The following is a 24,820-nucleotide window of genomic DNA, read 5'->3' on the forward strand; positions in this document are numbered from 1 at the left end:
TAATTTAGAATTCTAAACTCTTGAGAAAATGATTTTTGCTAAAACCTGGGATTTGGAAGCCTGAATTCTTTAGGTGTGCCCTTGATAAATGTTTAATGACCTTAAAGAAAGAAAAGAAAAGCTAATAGTTTGTCTGCAGGCTAAAATGAGGCTATAGTAAGACCTAAATATTGGGCTGTCGTAAGACCTCAACCTTGCGAGAAGAGGCAGAAAACTATTAATTTTTCAATTTCTCTACACATAAGGTTTAAATAAGAAAGAAATCCCAATTTCTCAAATAAAAGAGTTCAGGTTGTTCATTACATTCTATATTATGTTAAACGTTATAACTGGTTTATATTTCTTTAATTTTTTTATTATAAAAAAAAGAGTCCATAATCTCCTTTTACCTTTTACTTTTTATCTTGTACTTTTTCTCTTAGCACACTTGATATCAATTTTACTTTTGTTTTTATAACATAAAGAGTTTAAAAGATATTTAGATCTAAATGCATATCAAGTTTAATTGGTTTAAATTTTTCATATATTGTTTTAAGAAAAAATTAACTATAATTTTTTTTTATGTATAATTAGTATTGTTTTCTGATTAAAATTGAAGTTTTGTTTCGATAATATATGTAAACATATATTATATAATGAGATCTACATAAAATATAAATACATATTATCAAGATAAAATTATAATTCTAATTGAAAAATATCATCAATCACACTTAAAAAATTATATCTAAATTTTATAGATTATTTTACCATTTGACTTCTCAAGATTTCCAACATTATTTTAAACATATTACTATTTGAATATATTATTTCACCTTTCTCATTTTCGATACATTCTAATTTTGGGTTCTATGATTTTCTCTTAATTCTCTGTTATGAACTATGTTTTCTTAAAAAAAAGAAAAGGAAATGATAATAATAAAAATAAAATTGAAGAAATACTCACAAAGGTAGGCAAATCTTGGATTCTCATTTTCAATGTCAAGGGCTGCTTCGAGATAAGGCACAATCTTATCAAGTGAAGAAGGCACAATGTTAATGTCCACAACACCTTCCTCATCGTCTCGTAAGTCCACATTTCTAGTATGAACCCTCACAAACCTCTTTGTTGGTTGCCAATCTGTCTCAAAAGGACCCTTTGTGCCACTTGTGCTGGCCATGGTCCTCCCACGACCACCAATGAACCAATGTTTAAGCTTTTTTTTTTTTTTTTCTTTTCATTTTTCTTCTCCTTCTTCACCACCTCAAAAGCATCACAACTAATGGGATTTGCCATTTTTTTGTACTAGGGTAGAAGAAGGAACCAATAGGATTGATACTTTGATTGGAAGACAAGTTTTGGAATGCTCATAGCAAGGGAAAAATATAATATAAAAAAATAAAGAGAAAGAAGGGAATGAGTGTGATGCAGCTGCTATGAGTGCTTTTTCTTTTGGTGATAAACAAAGGAACAAACTAGAGATGAACGTTCACATTATTTCACAATCAGATTGCATTTGTTTATTTGTTTATTTTCTTGAGAAGTGGGAAAGTGGGTCTTTGAAATTGCATTTAACGAATATGTTAATTCTTAGATGCCAAGGAACCAATGGGTTTTGGAGTTTGGACACCCCATTCAATCATTGTGTTTCAAAAGATTATAGCAAACATGTAACAGGGAATGAACGCCATGTAATTCTCTACTACGTTTTTGAAATGTTTATTTTTATTTATCTTCGAAAATATTTTTTTTTTTAGTAAGACAAAATGATTTTTGAATTTTAGCAAAGACTTTTCATTTTTTGAAATTCTTTCATCTTTCGAAAGATATTTTTTTTAAAAAGAGCAAAAGCAATTTGGGATCGTTTTATTAAAGTGATGTAAGGGTCACATCTAAGACATTGTAAAATCATTCAAACAAATTGATTTTTATGAGTATGTTCTTTAAAGACATGCATTTTCTCACCTTCTTTTAGTTCTATCATCAATCGATATGACGTCTGAGACAAACTAAATGATCATAATAGAGCAACAAGAATGACATTCAATTTTTATTCTTAAAGCATATCAAACTAAGTGTGCATACATATGAGTTCTAGTCTTAGCATCTTAGAGATTTAAGACCTAAAGTAGAGCATACAAAAAGGATTTTATATATGATATAATATGCTTGTTTTATCTCTTTCTTATAATGCATATCAAATCATATGAGTAATATAACATGTATATCTAATTTAGGTGCTATATCCAATGCACAGTGGACTCCCCTTGAAAACATGCATGATATGAAGAATATAACTTGCGTCAAACAGCTAATATGTTCAATATAAGGATTATTCAAAGTAAAAAATTGTAAAATTCTTCAGAAATTTAAAGATTTGAAATATAAAAAACTATGTAATTACCCCCATTTTGACACCAACAAAAGTTAGGTCAAGTCTAGTCATCCTCGTCGTTAGAGCTAAAGTCAAGGTTGAGGTGAGATAACAACTTGTAAAATTTGCTTGCATAGCATGGTTGCCTCCTCAAAATGAAGTGTGGAGCTCGATAGAGACCAATGATCACTTTGTCATAATCCTCTTTAATGGCAAGTGGAAGGAGAGGTGGAATAGTTGGAGGTGAAGAAGCAAGTTCTGGGGAATAGATAAACACTAAAATGGGGGTTGAATAGTATATATAAAAAACTCACGATTTTAAGTACGTGAAGTAGTATCTGTAATAAATGAAGGATTAGTAAGAGTAATCAATAAATACAGTGTTTTTATACTAGTTCATCTCAATCACCAAGACTATATCCAATTCTCAATCCAACCAAATTGAGTTCCACTAATTTTCAACAAAGTTACAAGTTTTCTTTTCCAATCTACTTCTGGCTCAAACAAGTGCTTTTTGACTGACCTCTTCAAGCTACTAATCAAGTATTCTTTTACATACAAGTCTCTTCATGCTAAACCTCAAGTATTTTTTTTTACAGACAAGCCTCTCTAGGCTCAACCCCAAGTATTCTTTTATAGTTAAACTTATTTAGGCCCAAAACCAAGTATTATTTTACAGACAAGTCTCTCTAGGATCAAAACCAAGTTTTCTTTTACAATCAAGCCTCTCCAAACTCAAAAAGTATTCTCTGTGTTAAGCCTCTCCATGCTTTACCTTATAACAAAGGTTTTGAAGGTATTACAAGGTTGCAATTGTCATCTCTTTTAAACGCGATCACAACGAATCATTTGACTACAAGAAAGCTCTTGAAGAAGATTTTTTAAGAGGTGAGTAAAAAATAATTTTCTATATTTACACTTATATTCTCTATTATTGCTTATTCTTCTTTTTGAGTTCCAAAGCTTCTTATATAGTAGCTTTGAAAGAGATGACCATTGTGGCTTCTTGAATCTAATTCATTGAACTAATTCATCTTACTCCTTTGCCTGATCTTTAGAGAAAAGAAGTATTCGTTGGTGTAGCAAATGCTTCAATTAATTGCACTAGTATTATCATAGAATACATGTATATTATTTTCAAGACTAAAATAGTCTTCTAATTGATACTTAACCTATAGGAGCCGTGAGCAACATTTAACTGTTAAAATATACTATATCTTTGCAATTAGAGTTTTGTTTCTTGCTTGCCCATGAAATGAGACAATTTCCCAAGAAGTGACAACCTCTATGTGAACTCTTTCTTTCAATCCTATCTCCAACAGTCTACATCACAAAATCCTACTAACATGAAATCATTATTTTTCTCATAGAACAAACTAAGGTTACTAGGTCCTACAAGATGTCTAAATATGTGTTTAACAACCTTTAGATGAGACTCTTTACAATCATATTGAAATCTAGCATAGAAACAGATGCTGAATGTGACACCCTTAATACCGTAACACATATATTGTAATAATGTAAATAAGCTAAAGAAATAAATTTGTTAATATTAGTAAAAGGGCCCACATAAAAACCTTCATAAATGTTCGTCAGTGTCCAAAATAATTCAAAATAAAACTTGGAAAATAAAACATAAGAGCTTACAAATTGTTTTCAAAAGAATAAGTATAACTCCAAATATATATAAAAAAATCGATGTCCTAAGAATCCTTTACCCTAATGTCACAATATCATAGCACACCCACAACTTAACTGTTGGCATTTTGGATGTCACTCATAGTCGAATTTTTCTCACTTAAAACATCCACAAATTGTACGGTGAGAAAAGAAAACATATATATGTAAAGAACATAAAAACACACCACAATGTAATCTCTTCATAACTTATTACATAATGAAATATTTACAACCATTTCTATATATCATAATTCTATCAATCATGCATCATCTTTACATCACAATTCTTAATCACACCAATCCATCACATCAAATAATTTGTATTATGTTAAGCTCACGTCACCCATTTAGCATCCTGTGCCCAAGGTTGTGCCATGCCAACATAAGTACTAATTGCCACACATAAATCTTGCAATTAACACTATGCCATGCTCATGTCACCCTTATAGCATCTTTTGCTCAAGGTCGTGCCACGCCGACATACCTGTTAATTGCCTCACACATCCCACCCTATGCCATTCTCACACCACCCCTATAGCTTCTCATGCTCAGGTTCGTGCCACACCAACATAAGTGTAAGTTTATCTATAATCACTTCACATTCAATTCATACCAATTACCACACACAAATCTTGCAATTAACATTATGTCATGCTTACACCACCCTTGTAGCATCTCTTGCTCAAGGTCATGTCACGTCAACATATGTGTTAATTGCCTCACACATCCCACACTATGTTATGCTCACGCCACCCCTGTAGCTTTTCATGCCTAGGGTCATGTCACACTGACATAAGTGTGAGGAACCACAATTATATCACATTCACATTCAACACAACATCTCATATCATGCCAGCATACTCACATCATAATTACTTGAACAATTAAGCAATAACATACCATTTGCCACATCATGCTATAAATTCAATACCAAAATGGTAGATACAATACATATACATTTGTACCAAGACATCACACCACAAGTCATAACTCAATTCCACATCACATACACAATACAAATATGTCCACACAAAACAATGGTTCACATACCCTCAAGTAGTTCACCATGAATCCACATCTCATCATTATACATATATGAACTAACTCTACAACCTAGTACATACTACTTTAAACAATTTTTCAATTCACAAGATACTTTAGAACATCAAACAACATACATCTCCTTTTGACAACTGTCAAAGAAAATAACATATAGAGAGTTATACTCATCTAAAGAAAAATTTGCTACATATAGAGAGTTATAACATCTCCTTACAATATGCTACACTTACAAGACCTGAAATCAGTTTTGCTGTTAACAAAGTTTGTCAATTTATGGCTACTCCTCTTGACTCTCACTGGGTGGCTGTCAAACGAATCCTCAAGTATTTAAAAGGCACACTCTCTTATGGTCTTCATATGCAACCTGCTGCTGTAAATGGACCCATCTCCCTCATTGCCTTTTGTGATGCTGACTGGGCCTCTGATGTTGATGACAGGAGGTCCACTTCTGGTTCTGCTATCTTTTTTGGACCCAATTTGATATCTTGGTGGTCCAGGAAACAGCGTGTTATTGCTCGGTCCAACACAGAAGCTGAATATCGCAGTATAGCCCAAGCCTCTGCTGAATTAACTTGGATTCAAGCCCTTCTGCAAGAACTTAAGGTTCCCTTTTCTACACCTACTTTGCTCTGTGACAATCAAAGCGCGGTGGCCATTGCTCACAATCCTGTTTTCCACAGCAAAACAAAGCACATGGAGATTGATGTGTTCTTTGTTCGTGACAAAGTCCTCTCCAAGCAACTTCCGGTTTATCACATACCAGCTCTTGATCAATGGGCTGATCTTCTTACTAAGCCTTTGTCTGCTGCTCGGTTTGAAGTTCTTAGGGACAAACTCAAAGTGCAAAGTTTTTGTGTCAAAACTTCACCTTGAGTTTGAGGGGGGTTGTTAGTGTATATGGGTTACAACAAAAAGGGAATATTTGTTTGTTAGTCCTTTTTGCTTTTTGCATTCTGCGATATCTTTAGGATATCTTCAGAATCTTTTAGTGGACAATTGTCCTGCCACCTCTCTTGTTTTTCTCTCTCCACTGGTTTCTTTTACAACTGTTTTCTCTCTTTTCTCTAGCTGCTATAATTTAGAAAAGGTTCTCTATATATTCAGCTCTCCTTGTATTCTTTCTACAGCAACAATGATAATAAAGTTTCACTATTACATTTTACCTCTCTTGATTTTATCTAACATCGAATTCCTAACATAAATGGAGCTAGATGGTTTATCACCTTTATAGATGACCATACTTATGTGTGTTGGGTGTACCTCTTGAAAGAAAAATCTGAAGCTAGCACAACCTTTAAACAGTTTCATAAACATGTCACCAATATTTTTGGCTCCTCAATTCACATCCTTTGTACTGATAATGGGCGGGAATACTTCTCTAATGATCTTAATGGTTACCTACAGGAACATGGCATATTCCATCAAAGTTCTTGCAATCATACCCCGCAACAAAACGGGGTTGCTGAAAGAAAAAATTGCACATTTGGAGGTTGCTCGTTCTCTTATGTTCACCACAAATGTTCCCAACCATTTTTGGGGAGAAGCTGTGTTAACTGCTACCTATCTTATCAATCGTCTTCCCTCCAAACCTCTCCAATTTTTAACCCCTCTTAACTGTCTAAAAAGTTTTTTTCCTTTAGTCAGAATGTTGGAGTCTATTCCACCAAAAATATTCGGGTGTACAGTCTTTGTTCATAACTCAAGTCCTACAAGAGGAAAACTAGATCCAAAATCTCATAAATGTATATTCCTTGGCTATTCTCCCACACAAAAAGGGTACAAATGTTACTGCCCAAAATCCAAAAGGTTCTACATATCATGTGATATCACTTTTCTTGAAAATCAACCTTTCTTTCACAATGATTCGTTTCAGGGGGAGAATATGATTGAACCTCATCATTGGGATCCTTCCATCTCTCTTCCAATTTCTCTTCCTTTACTTCAACCTATACAAAAAGAATCTGAAACAGAATCTACACTAATAACCAATCAAGGGGGAGAATTAGAAAAGAGGACTCAAAATGAGTTCAAATTTTTTCCAAAATTCTACACTAGGAGACATAATGTTCCTTTGCAAGGTCAATCTTCAGACTTGGAGCCAAATCATGAGGAAGCAATAGACTGTAACACTGAAGGTAATTGTGCAGTTGAAAATCTTAATGTTGAAAATGATACTATGGATGAATTTGACTTGTCTATTGCATTACGAAAAGGAGTTAGATCTTGTACAAAGCATACTATATCAAATTTCCTCACATATTCTAACCTATCTCCGAGATATAGAGCTTTTGTTACAGAATTGGATAGAGTTCAGATCCCAAACACTTGTCTTTGATGCTCTTAAAGACGAAAAATGGAGAGCTGCTTTCCTAGAGGAAATGGCTGCACTAGAAGAAAATAAGACCTGGGATATTGTCAAGCTGCCCAAGGAGAAGAAAGTTGTGGGCTGTAGATGGATATTTACCACAAAAATGGGTGCAGATGGGAAGATAGACAGGTATAAGGTGAGGCTAGTGGCCCAAGGCTATACCCAAACCCATGGTATAGATTATGAAGAAACATTTGCACCAGTTGCAAAACTTAATTCTATTAGAATTCTCATTTCTCTTGCAGCAAATCTAGATTGGAAACTACACCAATTAGATGTGAAGAATGCTTTCTTGAATGGGAAGTTGGAGGAGGAAGTTTATATGAAATTGCCCCCTGGATTTGAAGGAGAAAATAATGATGTTGTGTGCAGGTTAAATAAGTCCCTGTATGGACTGAAACAGTCCCCAAGGGCCTGGTTCACAAGATTCAGCACTACTATGAAACAACTTGGCTATGTTCAAAGCCAAGCAGACCACACCCTTTTTGTAAAAAAATCCAAAGATGAAAGAAGGGCTATTCTTATTGTCTATGTAGATGACATGGTAATCACAGGTGATGACAATCAAGAAATTGACAATCTCAAAAGTTGTTTGCAAGCAGAATTCAAGGTTAAAGATCTTGGGCAGCTTCAATACTTTCTTGGGATGGAAATAGCTAGAAGCAAGAAAGGTATTTTCATCTCATAAAGGAAGTACACTCTTGATTTGCTTCGAGAAACAGGGAAACTGGGGTGTAGACCTGCAACAACTCCCCTAGATCGAAATTGGAAGCACAAGATTATTGAAGATGATCCTCTAGTTGAAAAGGAGAGATATCAACGCCTTGTAGGAAAACTAATCTACCTATCTCTCACCAGACCAGATATTGCCTACAATGTTAGTGTGGTAAGTCAATTTATGCATTCTCCTAGGAAGAGGCATTTGGATGCTGTAAATTTGATTCTTCGTTATCTCAAAAGTACTACTAGAAAGGGATTACTGTTCAGAAAAAATGAACACAGAAGTGTAGAGTGTTTTGCAGATGCTGATTAGGCAGGTTCAATGGAAGATTCAAAATCTACCACAGGATACTGTACAAAAGTATGGGGAAACCTAGTGACATGGAGAAGTAAAAAACAATTGGTTGTTGCAAGAAGTAGTGCAGAGGCTGAATATAGAGCAATTGCTCAAGGAGTTTATGAACTGATTTGGATAAAAAGATTATTACATGATTTATTTATTCCCCTTCAAGAGCCTGTGAAACTGTACAGTGATAGCAAGTCAGCCATAAACATAGTACATAACCCAGTGCAACATGACAGGATGAAACATGTAAGAACTGACAGATACTTCATCAAGTCAGAAATGGAAAATGGTACATTTTCTCTACATTATGTTCCAACCAAATTACAAGAAGTAGACTTGCTGACAAAGGCTTTGTTGAAGTCAGATTTTGAGTCTAATATTAGCAAGCTAGGAATGATTAGCATCTATTCACCAGCTTGAGGGGGAGTGTTGGATAGAAATCCCAAAATTTATGGGATATTATTATGTTGCAGAATTTCAGGGATTAATTTATGGGATATTATTATGTTACAGAATTTCAGGGATTAGGATCTACGACTTATTCTTTATTGTTGTTACTGATTTATAGGGATTCCTATTTAATTATAGGAATTGCCTATTATTTGTTTCCTTTTCTTATTTCCCTGTTTTACCTATTTATGTACTAGACCAATCATTTGAATAAAACAAGAAGAATGATTTCTTCCACTTCTGATAATAAAAACCATTCATAAGTTTGTCCTTGTCCTTCACATTAATCAATACTCATTCATTTTTTTCCTTTTAATTCCAATCAATATAGCAGTCTATCACATTGACTAACCTGAATGACAACATCTCCCGAACTTTGGGAGCCGTTGGCATATTCATAAATAAGGAGTTTGCAAAGAATGTAATACGGCGTCGGGCTTCTAGATTTTGGGGCACATTTATGGCTAGTTCCTTGACTGTCAAAAGCAAAAGAAGCCTAGTAACCTACATAGGCACATTTATGGCTGGTTCCTTGACTGTCAAAAGCAAAAGAAGCCTAGTAACCTACATAGAAAAAACAGAAACTATTAAGCAACAACACATTCAAAAAGAATACGGTAATGTGTTCATTTATGTATAGCTGACAGGACTACCTTTCCCGTCACTGATCTTTTGCGTCTGAGAGAAGTATCGATGTTGACAAACATCTCCTTTCTCATTGCACAATATTGCTAAGGTGTTTGCTGAAACCTAGAGAAAGAAGAACCAAGCCAATATCGTAAAGCCATACTTATTATAAGGTTTAAAAAATCATATACAAAATTTCAAGTCACTTTCAAACATACAAATGGCCATCAACCATAACATCGTGTGTGATAATTGCTGCAATATCTTGCACCAGATTCACTATCTGGGACTTTTGTTTGCCATCTGCAGACTTCTGCCAGTGGGAAAAAAATTGATATTTGTATAGATTTGCAGAAGTCTTATGAAAAGGAACTGACATTACTGAGAAGAAAAAAAGGTAGCACGATGGGAAAAACCTACCAATAGAGTTAAGAATTTCACTAACTTATCAATGAGTGAAGGCAATCCACTCATCTTGAATTCCTTCACAAATGTTTCTTCTCGTATTCACCGTTCTACTTTAGCACATATCCTGCTTACAAGCCTGTCTCCATGGAATAAACCTAATAAATTCCCGAGGATTCCAATAAGAAAATTAAATGGGTGAACAGAGGCTAAACAAGTATATTTCTCTTACAGCCTGTCTTCTTCATCCAGTAGAAGATTCAGTATGATGTCCTTGACAGTCTCATAGCATTCAACAACTGCTGAAGACATATATGCATCACTCCTAATCTTTCTGTATAAATCATCATCAGTCTCCTTATGATCTTTTGCCATGTGAACAGCTATATGAATCTATCACATATTGAAGCGATTTAGAAACGAATCAAAAGACACATCCATTCAATTATGATAAACATTTGGCCATGGGGAATCACTCATATGACACACCTTATTAGCAAGCAAGAATAGAGGCCACTGAATGACAGAAACATCAGTTGCACTGTATGGAATTAGAAGCACCGGAGTCCAAAACCCAAGGTCCAATAGATGTAGAATGAGAGAGACAGACTGTAGAATTACCAGTATGAGCAACAGTGATGGAAGAAGAGGCCTATTTAGTTGCCTTGAATTGAAGATACTCTTGGTAATCATCGGTAGATAATGTGATTGGATGATTGCCCACTGGTTCAATCTTGAGCTCTGGAGCTGAAGTTGGAGATTGAGCCACATTAGCTGTCTTGCTTGGAAAGCCATGCAAGGAATAACACCTATCTCGTGTATGTCCATCTCTCTGACAGTAGGTACAATGGAGGTTTCCTCTACCCCCTTTACCGCGACCACGACCTCGACCGCGCCCTCGACTTCCACGGTCAGCTGTGCTAGAGATAAAAGCAGAGGACTCAGATTCTGTGTGAGGATCTGCCTCTGGTGAAGGGACCCGAATCAATCGATCTATGAGTTCTTCTACTGTAGGAATGACAGGATTTGTCAAGATTTGATCTCGAACAGATCCGTAATCTTTGTGGAGTCCTTGAAGGATAAACACCATGAACATATTATCAAGTTTGTTTATTATTTGTTGAGGATCATCACTAACCAACATTAGCTTGAGCTCATCAATAGTGGATTGAGCACGATTCAAATACGTTGGCAAATCATTATCAACCATACGAAGAGTTTCCAGACCATGAACAGACTCGTATATTCTTTGGATATCATTGGCATAGACATTTCGAGCCTTCTTCCAAATATCATAGCATGTCTTGTACGGACGAAAATGCACCATTAATTTAGGCTCAATGGACTGCCACAATAGAGATACAAGTTGATAATCTGTCCGTTGCCATTCATCTCTCACCTCTTTATCAACTTCAGACGCCCTTTTAGTAAGATGATCATAAAGACCCTGACCTAAAAACCACATTTCAACCGCAGTGGACCAATCCAAATAATTTTTACCATTAAGCTTTTCAGATGTAATAGTAGGTGATCCAGAAAAGGCAAAGGAGACCAGCCCCCTTTTGGAAGATTCAATTTTTGGGTTCTCCTTGGGAATCTCTGCCATGAGGAGAAAAAGAAGAAAAACACCAAACAATCAACCACGAACAGAAACCAAACAGCCACAGAACTTCAAGACAGCAACCAAACAACACCAAACGACCACGAAACTCCGAGGCCGCAACCAAACGACCTCCAACAGACCACCTAGAGTGTGACCTACTACCTGAAAAGGGTCAAAACGAGAAGAGGGAGGGCCGACGAGTCCAACGAAAGAAACCGCGTCGCAAACAGAGGCTGGTAGGGCGGCGCGAGAAGCCCACGCGCCGGCGAGCTTCCTCAACGAGAACCGCGCGTGGGAGCGCGTGAGGCGGCGGATGACGGTGGGACGCGACGGAGCGGCCGATCGGCGACCTCTGAGTGTGCAGGCGGTGTCAACTCCGGCAGCCGCAGACAAAATTCGAAAACCCTAGAGTGCTCTGGTACCAACTTGAATATGAATAATTTCTTATTATTGAATTTGAATAGGTACAATAAAATAAATAGGCAGAAAACATAATCAATCCCTAAAGTTTAGGGATTTAGATAAAACTAATTAAAGAGAAGATAAACTAGTATATCTAAACTATATCTTATAGAATTATCTTAACAGCAGGCACTATGTTTGGTAACATATATAGTACAACAACATAGGGGTAAAGTGACTGATTCCCCCATTCCCCAGCCCATTTGGTGAAAAATTTTATAATTCCTGATGGATTCTGTAGCGACTTGGAATAACAGATTGGCAAAACAACAACCCAAATAGCTGCTACCACAAATTTCAAAAAATATCGAAGCAATTGAGTGAACTTCATATTCCTCAATGCATTCCATGTGAGAATAATATCAAGAGTTGCTGCAAATAGAAGATATGAGAAAAAAAGTTCATAAAATTACAACAGTAATTGCTATTGAAACTATAGAAGAATAAAGCTACCTTTATTTAAAAAAATAAAACATATATTTTCCATCTTGTTTACCAAAGAACTAAACAACTTCCAATAGAAAGGAGTGGTTCTTTTGGCAAAATCTTTCCATTTTGGACTTTGAATTTGCATGTAAACAATAATTGGTAAGTTAATATCTAGAGATTTACAAATATACAATGGAGATAGAAAGAACAATGGTTGATATGGAGCGACAGAGCTATTACAACTATAATGGACAATATGCAAATTTAGGTGGTATACAGTTTCGTGGAAAGCAAGAAACTATTAACCCTATTTTTCTGTAGATATTTAATAGCCTTGATATCACCTATACTTTCCAAATAAACCATAATAGGCCCACCAGGGTGTGCCCGTGTTTTCCAAGCCACATACCCAATCCAAGTTGTGGGCCTTTAAAGTATATTGATACTTTCTCACTTGGGTAATTGAGGTATTACACAATTAGTTTAGTTATTCAATTACTCAATTTTTCGTAAGTGTATCTTAAGAGTTTTTTTCATAGTTGTCAAAATCAAACCGGACCGGATCGACTGGTCTAACTGGGAACCGACTTGGTGACTAGCCCAGTATTGGAGTATATAACTTTACTGCTTAATATTGTATTAGATATAATATTGTATAGGGTTATTCTTTCTGTCATTTTTCTGTTTTAGCTTTGGTAACCTGTTCAACAGGTTACTGTTTCTATAACTTCTTCTAGAAGCTATTAAAAGATATATATATATATATATAGGTCTATTGTATTACAGATTCAACTACTGAAATAACACAAGATTTTCTTCCCTGTTAATTTGTCTATGTCTCTCATTCTTTCCCTCTCTAATTTCAATATGGTATCATAGAGTTGTCGATCCCTACTGCCTCTCTCTTACTCTCTTCTCCTTCTGTCCTTGCTATTGAGTCCTACCACCACTTCTTCCTTTTCTCCCTGTCTGCACTATTAGTCTCTTCTCATGGCTAAAGAAACGCCATCGTCTTCCCCACCACCGCCCCATTTTCATGTTGAATCTGTCAAACCCTCCTCACCCCTTCCCTTACCTTCTCGCACACTATTTTTGAGAAATTAGATACCAAGAACTATCTTTTTTGGTGTCAACAAGTTGAACCTGTCATCAAAGGCCACCGTCTTCGTCATTTCTTAGTTAATCCCCAAATCCCATAGAAATTTCTTTCGATTTCTGATAGAGATGCTAATCGTATTTCTGAAGAATATCTTGCTTGGGAATAGCAAGATCAGTTGCTTCTCTCTTGGTTACAATCATCAATGTCCAAGGACATGCTCACTCGAGTCATTGGGTGCAAATCTTCCTTCCAAATTTGGGACAAGATCCATGCATATTTTCATGTGCACACTAATGCCAAAGCACGTCAACTCCAAAGTGATCTTCGTAGCACGAATCTTGAAAATCGTTCCATTTCTGATTATCTTCTTCGAATTCAATCCCTGGTCGATGCACTAACTACCATTGGTGATTCCATCTCCTCCAAAGAACATCTTGATATTGTTCTTGAAGGCCTTCCGGAGGAATATGAGTCCACTGTTTCTCTTATCAGCAGCCGCTTTGATGAACTTTCTATAGATGAAGTCGAAACACTTCTTCTTGCTCATGAATCGCGTCTTGAGAAATTCAAGAAAAAGAACCTCATCTCTGTCAACATTCTTGAAACCTCCTCAAGCTCCAATTCTCCTAACTTGCAACCTCAAGCCAATCTTGCTCATCAAGATTCCCAGTTTGCTTCTTTTCGTGGTGGAAGAGCTAGTGCACGGTATGGTCGTGGTGGACGACCCAACAACCATTATGGACGTGGGCGTGGCAGGTTTGCAGGCATTCAATGTCAAGTCTGTCACCGATGTGGTCACATTGCCTCTTCTTGCTATTACAGGTTTGATGGCAATTTTGTCCTAGTTTACCTCTTGACACTTCATTTTCCTCTACCAGCTCAACTGCCACCCTAGGCTTTGGGAATAATCCTCATCCCTTCCACTCACAACCAGCCACTCGTCCCACTTGATTTTCTAATGGCATTTTAGGTTCTCGACCACGTAACCCAAATTCATCTCAGGCATACCTTGTTTCTAATGGCAGCCTTCAAACTCAACCATCAGCTATGGCCATGACTTCTTTTTCTCCTGGTTCAAATTTGTGGTATCCAGACTCAGGAGCATCCAATCATGTCACCAACATGTCTTAAAATATCCAACAATTCACCCCCTTTGAAGGACCAGATCAAATTACAATTGGCAATGGTCAGGGTCTTCCCATAAATTCTTCAGGTGTTACTACTTTTTCTTCCCCTTTAAAACCTCACATTTTCCTTACTCTCTGTTGTAATTAGAGGAAAATCTTCCTAATTAGAGAAAATATCTGTAGAATCTTCTAATTTATTTTTCAGAATATTTTTTCCTTGTTTCCTTATTTTGGAAGATTAGATTGTTACAAATAGGTGTTAGGAAAATGTAATACAAATAATTGATAATAACAAAAATCATTCTCCTTTTCAAGTCTCTCAATAATCTTCTTTATGTTCCCAATATTACCAAAAATCTCATCAGTGTGAGTCAATTTTGTAAAGATAATTCTATCTTCTTTGAATTTCACTCAAGCTTCTGTTTGGTTAAATCATAGGACACTAAAGAGACTCTTCTCATGGGAGTTGTTGGCCCTGATGGCCTGTATCAATTTCCCTCTTTGCTTCAACCAAGACAACAAACAACACTTACACCCTCTGCTCACATAGCTTCTTGTAATTCTGTTTCTTATGCCACTTGGCATTCTAGACTAGGACATCCACACAATGATGTATTGAAATCTGTATTCAAACTTTGTAACTTTCCTATTATCAATAAAACTGTCTCTGATTTTTGTACTCCTTGTTGTCTTGGCAAATCTCACAAATTACCATCTACATTATCCAAAACAATATATAATACACCTTTTGAACTAATATATAGTGATTTATGGGGCCATGCACCATTTATATCTGATAATGGTTATCAATATTATGTTACTATTGTTGATGCACATACTCGGTTTACTTGGATTTTCCTTCTCAAATGCAAAGCTCATACGCTTGATGTTTTTAAACAGTTTCATGGTATGATTCAAAATCAATTTCAATTACCTATTAAAGCTATTCAAACTGATTAGGGAGGAGAATTTCGTTCCTTCTCCTCCTATCTCCTCCTGGTTTTGAATCATCTGATAAGAATTTTGTTTGCAAACTTCATAAGGCAATTTATGGTCTTAAACAAGCACCACGTGCTTGGTTTGATAAGCTTAAAGCTACATTGTTTCAGCTTAACTTTCAGATCAACAAGTGTGATCCTTCCTTGTTTGTTTATTCCCATGATAACAATGTAATCTACATTCTTGTTTATGTAGATGACATTATTATCACTGGCAATAATTCTTCTATCCTACAGAATATTATTTCCCAACTCAATTCAGCCTTTTCCTTCAAAGACCTTGGTCGCTTGGATTATTTTCTTGGCATTGAGGTCAAATCTAATTTTGATGGCTCACTTACATTAACCCAAAGCAAGTATATTTGTGACCTCCTCAATCGCACTAACATGGAAGATTCTAATCCTTTTTCTTCACCATGATTAGTGGGTGTAAATTGTCTAAAACAGGTTCTGAAAAATTCTTAGATGTATCCTTATACAGATCTGTGGTTGGTGCATTACAATATGCAACCATCACTAGACCTGAAATCAGTTTTTCTGTTAATAAAGTCTGTCAATTCATCTCTAATCCACTTGAACAACACTAGTCTGCTATCAAACACATCCTTCGCTATTTAAAAGGCACTATGTTCTTGGGATTACATCTGCAACCAGCTCCATCCAACTCTCCTTTGTCTATTCAAGCATATTGTGATGCTGACTGGGCTTCTGATCTTGATGACCGAAGATCCACCTCTGGTGCTTCTATTTTTGTTGGACCCAATCTCATCTCTTGGTGGTCCAAGAAGAAAACAGTTGTTGCTCACTCAAGCACCGAAGCAGAATACAGGAGTCTTGCCCTTGCCACTGCTGAAGTCTTGTGGATTCAAACTTTACTATCTGAACTGCATGTGTCTCATCATACACCTATTGCCTATTGTGACAATATGAGCACTGTTGCATTAGCCCATAATCCTGTTCTTCATGCTCGGACCAAGCATATGGAGCTGGATCTCTTCTTTGTTCGTGAAAAAGTTGTTGCCAATCTTCTTCAAGTTGTTCATGTTCCAGCTATTGACCAATATGCTGACATTCTTACTAAAGCGTTGTCTCCAACTCGTTTCTGTGAACTTCGGACCAAGCTCAAGTTAGTTGACTCTGCACATCACCCTACTTGATCTTGCGGGCGGATATTGGAGTATATAACTTTACTACTTAATATTGTATTAGATATAATATTGTATAGTGTCATTCTTTCTGTCATTTTCTGTTTTAGCTTTGGTTACCTGTTCAACAGGTTACTGTTTCTATAACTTCTTCTAGAGGCTATTGAAACATATATACATAGGACTATTGCATTACAGATTCAACTACTGAAATAACACAAGATTTTCTTCCCTGTTAATCTGTCTCTGTCTCTCTCCTTCTTTCTCTCTCTAATTTCAATACCCAGAAACTTGGGAAAACCAGTAGATTTCAAAACCCATGCAAACCTGCTGGACCGATCACACGGGTCCAAAACTAATGAAAACTGATCTAGGAATGGTGTGGAAAACCATGTTGAATCAGTACTATTTCAACAATATTTAAAAAAAAAAAAGTCTTAATATATTTTTGACAGATTTTTTTTATTTTAAAATATTTATAATGAATAAAAATATATTTATTAAAGAGTATAAATTGGAATAAATTATTTTATAATTTTTTAATAATTTTCATATAAAGAATAATTTAGTCATTTATATTAATTTACAATTTGTTATATTTTGATATTTTTCAATTTATTGTACAATAATTTGACATTTTTTTAATCTATATGTAAATTTTTATTATTAATGGACATTATTATATTTTATTAAATTAAAACTTAAATATTATATTTGGACTTATATTTACTTTAATTATTAAAGTTTTATTTTAATTTTTAGTGTTATTAAATCATAATATTTTATTTATTTAACATTATTTATATATAACTTAATTATTATTTTATTAATATTGATTTAACTATGGTCGAACTAATGAACCTTGAACCAATGCCTCGATCATTCAATCTGTCGGATTTTGAAAACATTGTTTTTTTTTTGTAACTAATAGTCACCAACAGTTACTATCATTGAGCAACAACACCTACATGCGTGTTTGTCTTGTACAAAGCAATTTAATCAAACAAGTTCAGTATCCTTTTTTCTTTTCATCATTTTCTCACTTTTACTTTTCAAATCAGCATTCTCAACACAGGCCAACTCATCATTTGTCTAACATTTTGAAATCACCCCATCATTACACTTCTTTTAGTATTTGGTCCACAACTTAGTCATGTCTAGATTTCCATAGACTACTTTATGAAGATGTAGGAAATAGTCTGTTAGGGCATAGCCTAATCAGCAATATATCCAAACATTAACTTTTTGGGAGTGAGATGGTGGATATTTTATCCTACCTCCTTTTCTATCCTTTAAATAAATCTTTTGATAAAGTACATACAACAAGAAGCTCAAACATATAGGAATCAAGTACCTTGAAGAAACCTGAGAAAAGCATATGTAATGAATATAGTCATAACATTTTCAAAGGCATCTGAATTAAAAAACACGCCAACAGGTCCCAAGGAACTCCATGCTATGATAATCATTGCCTGAAACAAATACTTTCATATTTGAAAAAAAAAAAATTGCATACTAAAGTTTCAAGACTTAACCATAGCTCTAGACATTCCATTAAAATCAACATAGAGAACATTCCACATATCCAAATACTATGATTACCTGTAGTGCCAATATAAAGAATATCCACATTCGATCAAAACTCCTATACAAATGCAAAAATGTTCGAACTTCAACAAAATTTGTTTTGGACTTCCTCTTATAAACTCCAATGGTTGCTTGGCTACGTCCCTGTTATTGACCGTGAGAATATTTACATATAGTATTGCTTATAATCATTGCAATAATTTTATTAGTCTAGAAGGAAAATACAAATAGATTGTATATATGTATATTCGACCTTTAAGAGTAGGGAAAAAGAAGAACAAGAACAACAAGAATGAATAAAAAATAAATAAACACCTATCCATTAAAGACCATTTAGCTTGAGCAATAGATCTTATGTTCAATCATTACACACATGACATGTCTCTAGTTCAATAAAGGTCATTCACGACCTATCCAACAGAATATGTTGGATACCAAAGTAATAAAATAATAACTCTTAACTAAAATAAGAGATGAGAAAATAGGAATTAACACAATTTTTACGTGGAAAACCCTCAACTGACCAGGGAAAAACCACGAGCAAGACTAGAGAAATGTTTTCACTAAGTGGAAGAGAAATTACAACCCCTCTCTAAATACAAGGAGAGAACAATAACACGTTCTCTCTTATAATAGGAGAATACACTCACTTAGAGACACTCTTGCTTCTAAGTCTCAAATGAGGAGTTACAATTTGGGATGCTAAAAATGAAGCATGGGAGGTGCTATTTGTAGGGAAAGGATGAAGCATGGCTATTAATGCATGGTAGAATTTTTCTACCGCCCAACCAGCTACTGGGTGAAGTAAGTCTATCAAGTTGAGCCTGAGTTGGAACATAGGAGATAATCAAGGACTTGTTAAGAACTCTTTCTCTGACAAAGATATCAAGTTATATATGCTTGGTTCTGGAATGAAGAACTAGATTTATGGCTAAGGGCAATGGTACTCTAATTGACGCAGTACATAAATGGTGTCGAAACTTCAACTTTAACTCATTGAGCAAAGATTGAACCCATAAAACTTCAGATGTAGCCAATGCTAGACTTCAATATTCAGCTTCAGCAATGGCTCTTGTTACTAGAGTTTGTTTTCTAGACCACCAAGAAATAAGATTGGGTCCAAAAAATATGCAAGCACTTGAGGTAGAGCTACGATCATCTATATCAAATGCCCAATCAGAATTTGAGAAACCTTATAGAGTTAGAGGAGTAGTAGCAGTTGTTGGTTGAAGACAAAGACCAAAACTAATAGTCCTTCTAAGATAGCTTAAGATGCACTTCTTGGCAGTCCAATGAGATTTTAAAGGTTGTGCCATAAATTGGCACACCTTATTTATTGCATATCCAATTTCAGGGCAAGTAATAGTCTTAAGAAAGTGGGTTTGGACCTAACTCAACCCTACAAAACCAACTTGTAAGACAAGTGTTTCCCTCTATTTACTCTTTAATTGTCTTATCTCTAGTCAATGTGAGACTTGGGTTTTTCCTAATACATCTCCTCATGTCCAATATTATTGATCTTGGTACGTGAATAAATTATAGGTGGCACTTTTGAATAATCTATAATAGGCGGGACTTGAATTTTTTCTCAATACACCCCTTTGCACTCAGCACTATTGGACTTAGTATATGTATCAATGGTAGATGGCCCTTTTTAGGGTGGATCTAGATAGTTTTGATACCATCTTAGAACGTGAGTTATAGGCCTAACTCAACCCTATAAAATTGACTTGTAAAGTGAGAGTTTCCCTCTACTTATATACTCTTTAATTGTCTTATCTCTAATCGATGTGGGACTTGAGTTTTTCCAAATAAATAGTGACATATTGAACAGCCCTAACTATGAATCTGTAACTGATAGGATCATCAAAATAGACATTACCCAAATCGAGACAACTTGATATTAGATTGAAGAGTGGATATGCCTTTTACAGAGTCCATATCAGCCCTTTTTAAAAGATCTCTAATATAATTAGCTTGAGTAAGAACAATAAATCCTAAATCTGTGTTTTTCACTTTGATGCCTGGAAAATAATTCGAGCCAGCAAGTTGTTTAAGAGCAAAATCATCATTCAACTTTGAGATAAATTCTTGAACTAGACAAAAACAGTTCATGTAATTATGATATCTTCAACATAGATGAGTGTGTAGATACAAACTCATCTAAACTTCAGAGTTTGCTGCGCCTTAACCTCTGTTTCTACTCCATTTTCACTTCAAATTCACTCAAGGAAGGTCCAAGGGACTTGGATGCTGAGGCATAAAATTCTGGTGAACAGGTGCATAGGCAGGATTGAACCTGTGATAATAGTAAGAAGTTTCATGACCAAACTTATAGAAAACTTGGCATTGAATATTTCCTCAACCTGAACGGCCACTTCTACCACCTCCTCGGCCAAATCAACCACCATGATATGCTTGGAAACCAGAAGAATGAGAATTATCAACTGTAGACTGAGGTGCAGTGCCAGCAAGATTAACTTGAGGTGCAAGCGAACGGTTGAAGCCTATAAAGGAACAGATTCAACTAGTTTGGATTGCGTCAAATTCAGAGTAGAAACAGAACCAACAACATTTTTTTGTTTATTAACATGACTTTCTTGAGCTAACAAAAAAGATTCAACATCATCAAAGTCAAACCAATCAGGTTTGCTATTCACCAAAGTAACTAGGGATTCATATTCGAGAGGCAATCTTTCAAGAAGAACATCAAGTTTCTCTTGTAAAGAAACAGTTCCAATGGATAATTGTGAATTGGTGATAGATTTATTTGAGTTAGAATCTATGACATAGATCAGACACCTTTTCTGGTGCTACGAAGCTCTAAACGAAGATGATGAGCATGTGCTTTGGCCTTCGAATGGAAGTGATGATGAATTTTCTCCCATAATTGCCGGGAGTAGAGACAACAAATAACTTGGTAAAATTGATGATCTTAATGACAATTGAAACCATGTGAGAAGGAGTTGATCAAGTAACTCCCAAGCTACGAATGCTAGCTTCTCTTCATCAGGAAGATGATCTTCCTCAGTGAGAGATAGACTCAGAATTTCAGGTGAAGCACAACACCTATGAAGTTTGTGCGCATGATACACTAGTTCAACTTGCTAGATCCAAACAAAGAAATTATCATTTCTGTAATTAAAAATGAAAACAAAGAGAAGTGCAGCAAAATCCATGTTGAAAATGTCAAGTTTTGCAGCGGAGAAGGATTGGAAGCCATGCAAGACTTCAGAAAGCTCTGGATACCATGTAGAAGTTCAGAGAAAAGAGAGAGAAAGAGAAAACTGATTCTGTTAATATTGATATTGTGGAACACTTCAATGAAACAGATCAGGTTATATAGTTACAAGGAAAGAGTACAGAAGAAGCTAAGTAGTTATGCTGATGTGGCAACAGCCAATCAGCGTACAGAAAGACTAACAAACAGTCTAACTAACTATGCTGACATGGCAAACCACCACTCAGCTTACAACCAAAAGAGAACAACTCTACTACTCTATTAAATCCTGTAGTATTTTTTTCCACTCTCATTGTGTCCTCAATACCTTATACCATGGGGATGATAGTTGGACTTGCGAAAGATTATGGCATGTCATATTTTTTTTTTGCGATGCATGAAGACTGATGGTAGTACCATAAAAAAGGTGTTGCCTTCCAATCAACAAGTCTTTTAGACATCCACTTTTTAGTATGCTTATGTCTTTACTCTCATTTGTTTACAAAAGAGTCGGTCTATTTTTTCACTGTGAGGATGGTTGTCAATTTTCAAAATACCACCGTGCAACGTTTCCTCTTAATAACAATAATTTTAACCTTATTCATTTTGATGAATGGGATTTGTTATTGACTCTATATGTGGGAACCAGTGTTTGGTGATATTCATTCATGATTGAAATCATGTGACATGGAAGTTTTTCATTAAATATACTTGAATATGAATAATTTCTTATTATTGAATCTGAATAAGTACAATAAAATAAATAGGCATAAAATATAATCAATCCCTAAAGTTTAGGGATTTAGATAAAACTGACTAAGGAAACTAAACTAGAACTTAAAAGAAGATAAACTAGTATATCTAAACTATATCTTATAGAATTATCTTAACACTCCCCCTCAAGCTGGAGCATATATATCATATGCATCTAGCTTGTTACATATATATGTTATCCTAGGACCTCGTAAAGATTTAGTAAAGAAATCTGCAAGTTGATCCTTGGAGCAAACTGAGGAGGTCTTGATGATACCGGAGAGAATCTTTTCTATGATGAAATGGCAGTCAACCTCTATATGCTTTGTTCTCTCATGAAAAGCTGGATTAGAGGAGAGGTATAAACCTGACTGGTTATCACAAACTAGTTCCATATGACCAACCTTGCAAAACTGCAACTCTTGAATTAAGAATTTTAGCCACAAGAGCTCACATGTGGTGTGAGCCATAGCACGATATTCTGCTTCTGTACTTGATCGTGCAACAACACTTTGCTTTTTACTCTTCCATGAGACAAGATTACCACCCGAAGACACAATAGCCTGATGTTGACTGCCTATCACTTGCATCACCTGCCCAATCTGCATCTGAATATCCAACAATGTTTGTATGTCCTCTATCATTGTAAACAAGTCCTTTTCCTGGTGATCTTTTGATGTATCTAAGGATTCGAACAACTGCAAGCCAATGACTCTCACAGGGAGAGTTAAGAAACTGACTTACAACACTGACAAGAAAGGATATATCAGGTCTGGTCATGGTGAGATAATTCAATTTTCCCACTAATCTTCGATATCTCCCTGGGTCAGAATAAGGCTCCCCCTGATTAGGCATAAGCTTCACATTAGGATCCATGAGAGTGTCAACTGGCTTACAATCTATAAGTCTGGTCTCTTCTAGAATATCAAGGGCATATTTTCTCTAAGAAATAACAATACCGGACTTTGACTGAGCGACCTCAATCCCGAGAAAATAACGTAGGGACCTAAATCCTTAGTGTTAAAGTGTTTAAATAAGTGTTGCTTCAGAGCCTTGATGCCCTCCTGATCATCACCTGTAATCACAATATCATCTACATAAACAACAAGATAGATAAATCTATGTGTCGATGAGCGTCTAAAGAAGACAGAGTGGTCTGTCTCGCAGCGGATCATTCCAAATTCCTGTATAACTTTGCTAAACCGACCAAACCAAGCACGAGGTGATTGTTTGAGGCCATACAAGGACTTTTGTAATTTACATACAAGACCAGACCCCCCTTGAGCAACAAACCCAGGAGGTTGATCCATATAAATCTCCTCCTCCAAATCATCATGTAAGAAGGCATTTTTGATGTCTAATTGAAACAAAGGCCAATGCCTCATAGCAGCCATAGCTAAGAAGAGACGAACTGAGGCCATCTTCGCAACTGGAGAGAAGGTATCGCTGTAATCCAAACCATATACTTGCGTGTATCCCTTAGCCACAAGACGAGCTTTCAATCTATCCACCTGTCCATCAGGGCCCACTTTAACATTAAATACCCACCGACAACCAACAACAGATTTTTCAGGCGGAGGTGGGACAAGTACCCAAGTGTGGTTGGAGTCTAAAGCTGTCATCTCATCAATCATTGTTTGTCGCCATCCTGGATGGGTTAAGGCCTCCTGTACTGTCTTGGGAATGGTAATAGAGGAAATAGCAGACACAAAAGCATAATAGGTAGGAGACAAACGATGATATAAAAGAAAGTTATAAATAGGATGAGGATTACAAGTAGAACGACTACCTTTACGAAGAGCAATGGGCAAGTCAACTGAGGTAGGTGGGGCCAGAGTAGGTGAGGAGACTGAAGCAGGAGTAGAATCACATGGCTCAAATGAAGAACCATCGGGAGGAACAACAGTATGAGATCGACGCTCATATGTTATCCCAAATCGGTGTAGAGGATGGTCAGACCCTGGTAGTGCGGGAGGATCTGGTGCCTCTAAAGTAGCAAGTGTGGTAGGAGGCAGACTATGATCAAAATGAGGAATAGGCAATACCTGAGAGAGGAGATCTGAGTCAACCGGAGAGACATCTGTGGCAATAAAATATGGTGTATCTTCAAAGAAAGTGACATCTACACTGGTGTAAAATCGATGCGTAGCAGGAGAGTAACAACGGTACCCCTTTTGGACACGAGAGTATCCTAAGAACACACATTTGATGGCCCGAGCAGACAGCTTAGCACTTCCTGAGAAAAGATCATGGACAAAACAAGTACAGCCAAAAACACGAGGATGAATAGAATAAAGGGGATCCAATGGGTATAATAGGGAATGAGGTACTTGATCATTCAAGACAGACGATGACATTCGATTTATTAAATACCCTGCAATGAAG

General features: G+C 35.9%; 2 protein-coding genes across 4 annotated transcripts in view; both read right to left on the reverse strand.

Moving 5' to 3' along the window:
- Window positions 1-5,262: 5,262 nt before the first annotated feature.
- Window positions 5,263-10,840, reverse strand: LOC145954369 (callose synthase 9-like). Its single transcript, XM_083068445.1, has 3 exons — window positions 10,502-10,840; window positions 10,245-10,405; window positions 5,263-10,151 (listed from the first exon to the last, which is right to left on the reverse strand). The coding sequence occupies exons 1-3, from the start codon at window positions 10,838-10,840 to the stop codon at window positions 10,115-10,117; spliced, it is 537 nt and encodes a 178-aa protein (XP_082924571.1). The 3' UTR covers window positions 5,263-10,114.
- LOC109811236 (callose synthase 7) overlaps window positions 5,263-24,820 on the reverse strand; it is a 30,260-nt gene continuing 10,702 nt past the window's right edge. For 2 of the 3 annotated variants that reach the window (XM_083068442.1, XM_020374913.3), the window contains 3 exons: window positions 18,478-18,606; window positions 18,230-18,347; window positions 5,263-12,449 (listed from right to left, as the gene is read on the reverse strand). In XM_083068442.1, coding sequence (XP_082924568.1) covers window positions 12,184-12,449; window positions 18,230-18,347; window positions 18,478-18,606 — 513 coding nt within the window. In that variant the 3' untranslated portion in view covers window positions 5,263-12,183. The remainder of the gene's footprint in view (window positions 12,450-18,229; window positions 18,348-18,477; window positions 18,607-24,820) is intronic. The other variant, XM_083068443.1, reaches the window with a different exon arrangement.

This window comes from Cajanus cajan, chromosome 2, assembly GCF_000230855.2.
Source record: "Cajanus cajan strain Asha chromosome 2, NIPB_CcT2T_4, whole genome shotgun sequence".
Taxonomy (NCBI): domain Eukaryota; kingdom Viridiplantae; phylum Streptophyta; class Magnoliopsida; order Fabales; family Fabaceae; genus Cajanus; species Cajanus cajan.

Excerpts from the sequence above, each read along its gene's own strand:
- LOC145954369 (XM_083068445.1), bottom strand. The coding sequence starts at position 10,840 with ATGGACATACACGAGATAGGTGTTATTCCTTGCATGGCTTTCCAAGCA. Across the intron at positions 10,406-10,501 it reads TATTCTTGCTTGCTAATAAG|ATTCATATAGCTGTTCACAT; the intron begins GTGTGTCATATG and ends AATATGTGATAG. Across the intron at positions 10,152-10,244 it reads CTGGATGAAGAAGACAGGCT|GCTTGTAAGCAGGATATGTG; the intron begins GTAAGAGAAATA and ends CCATGGAGACAG.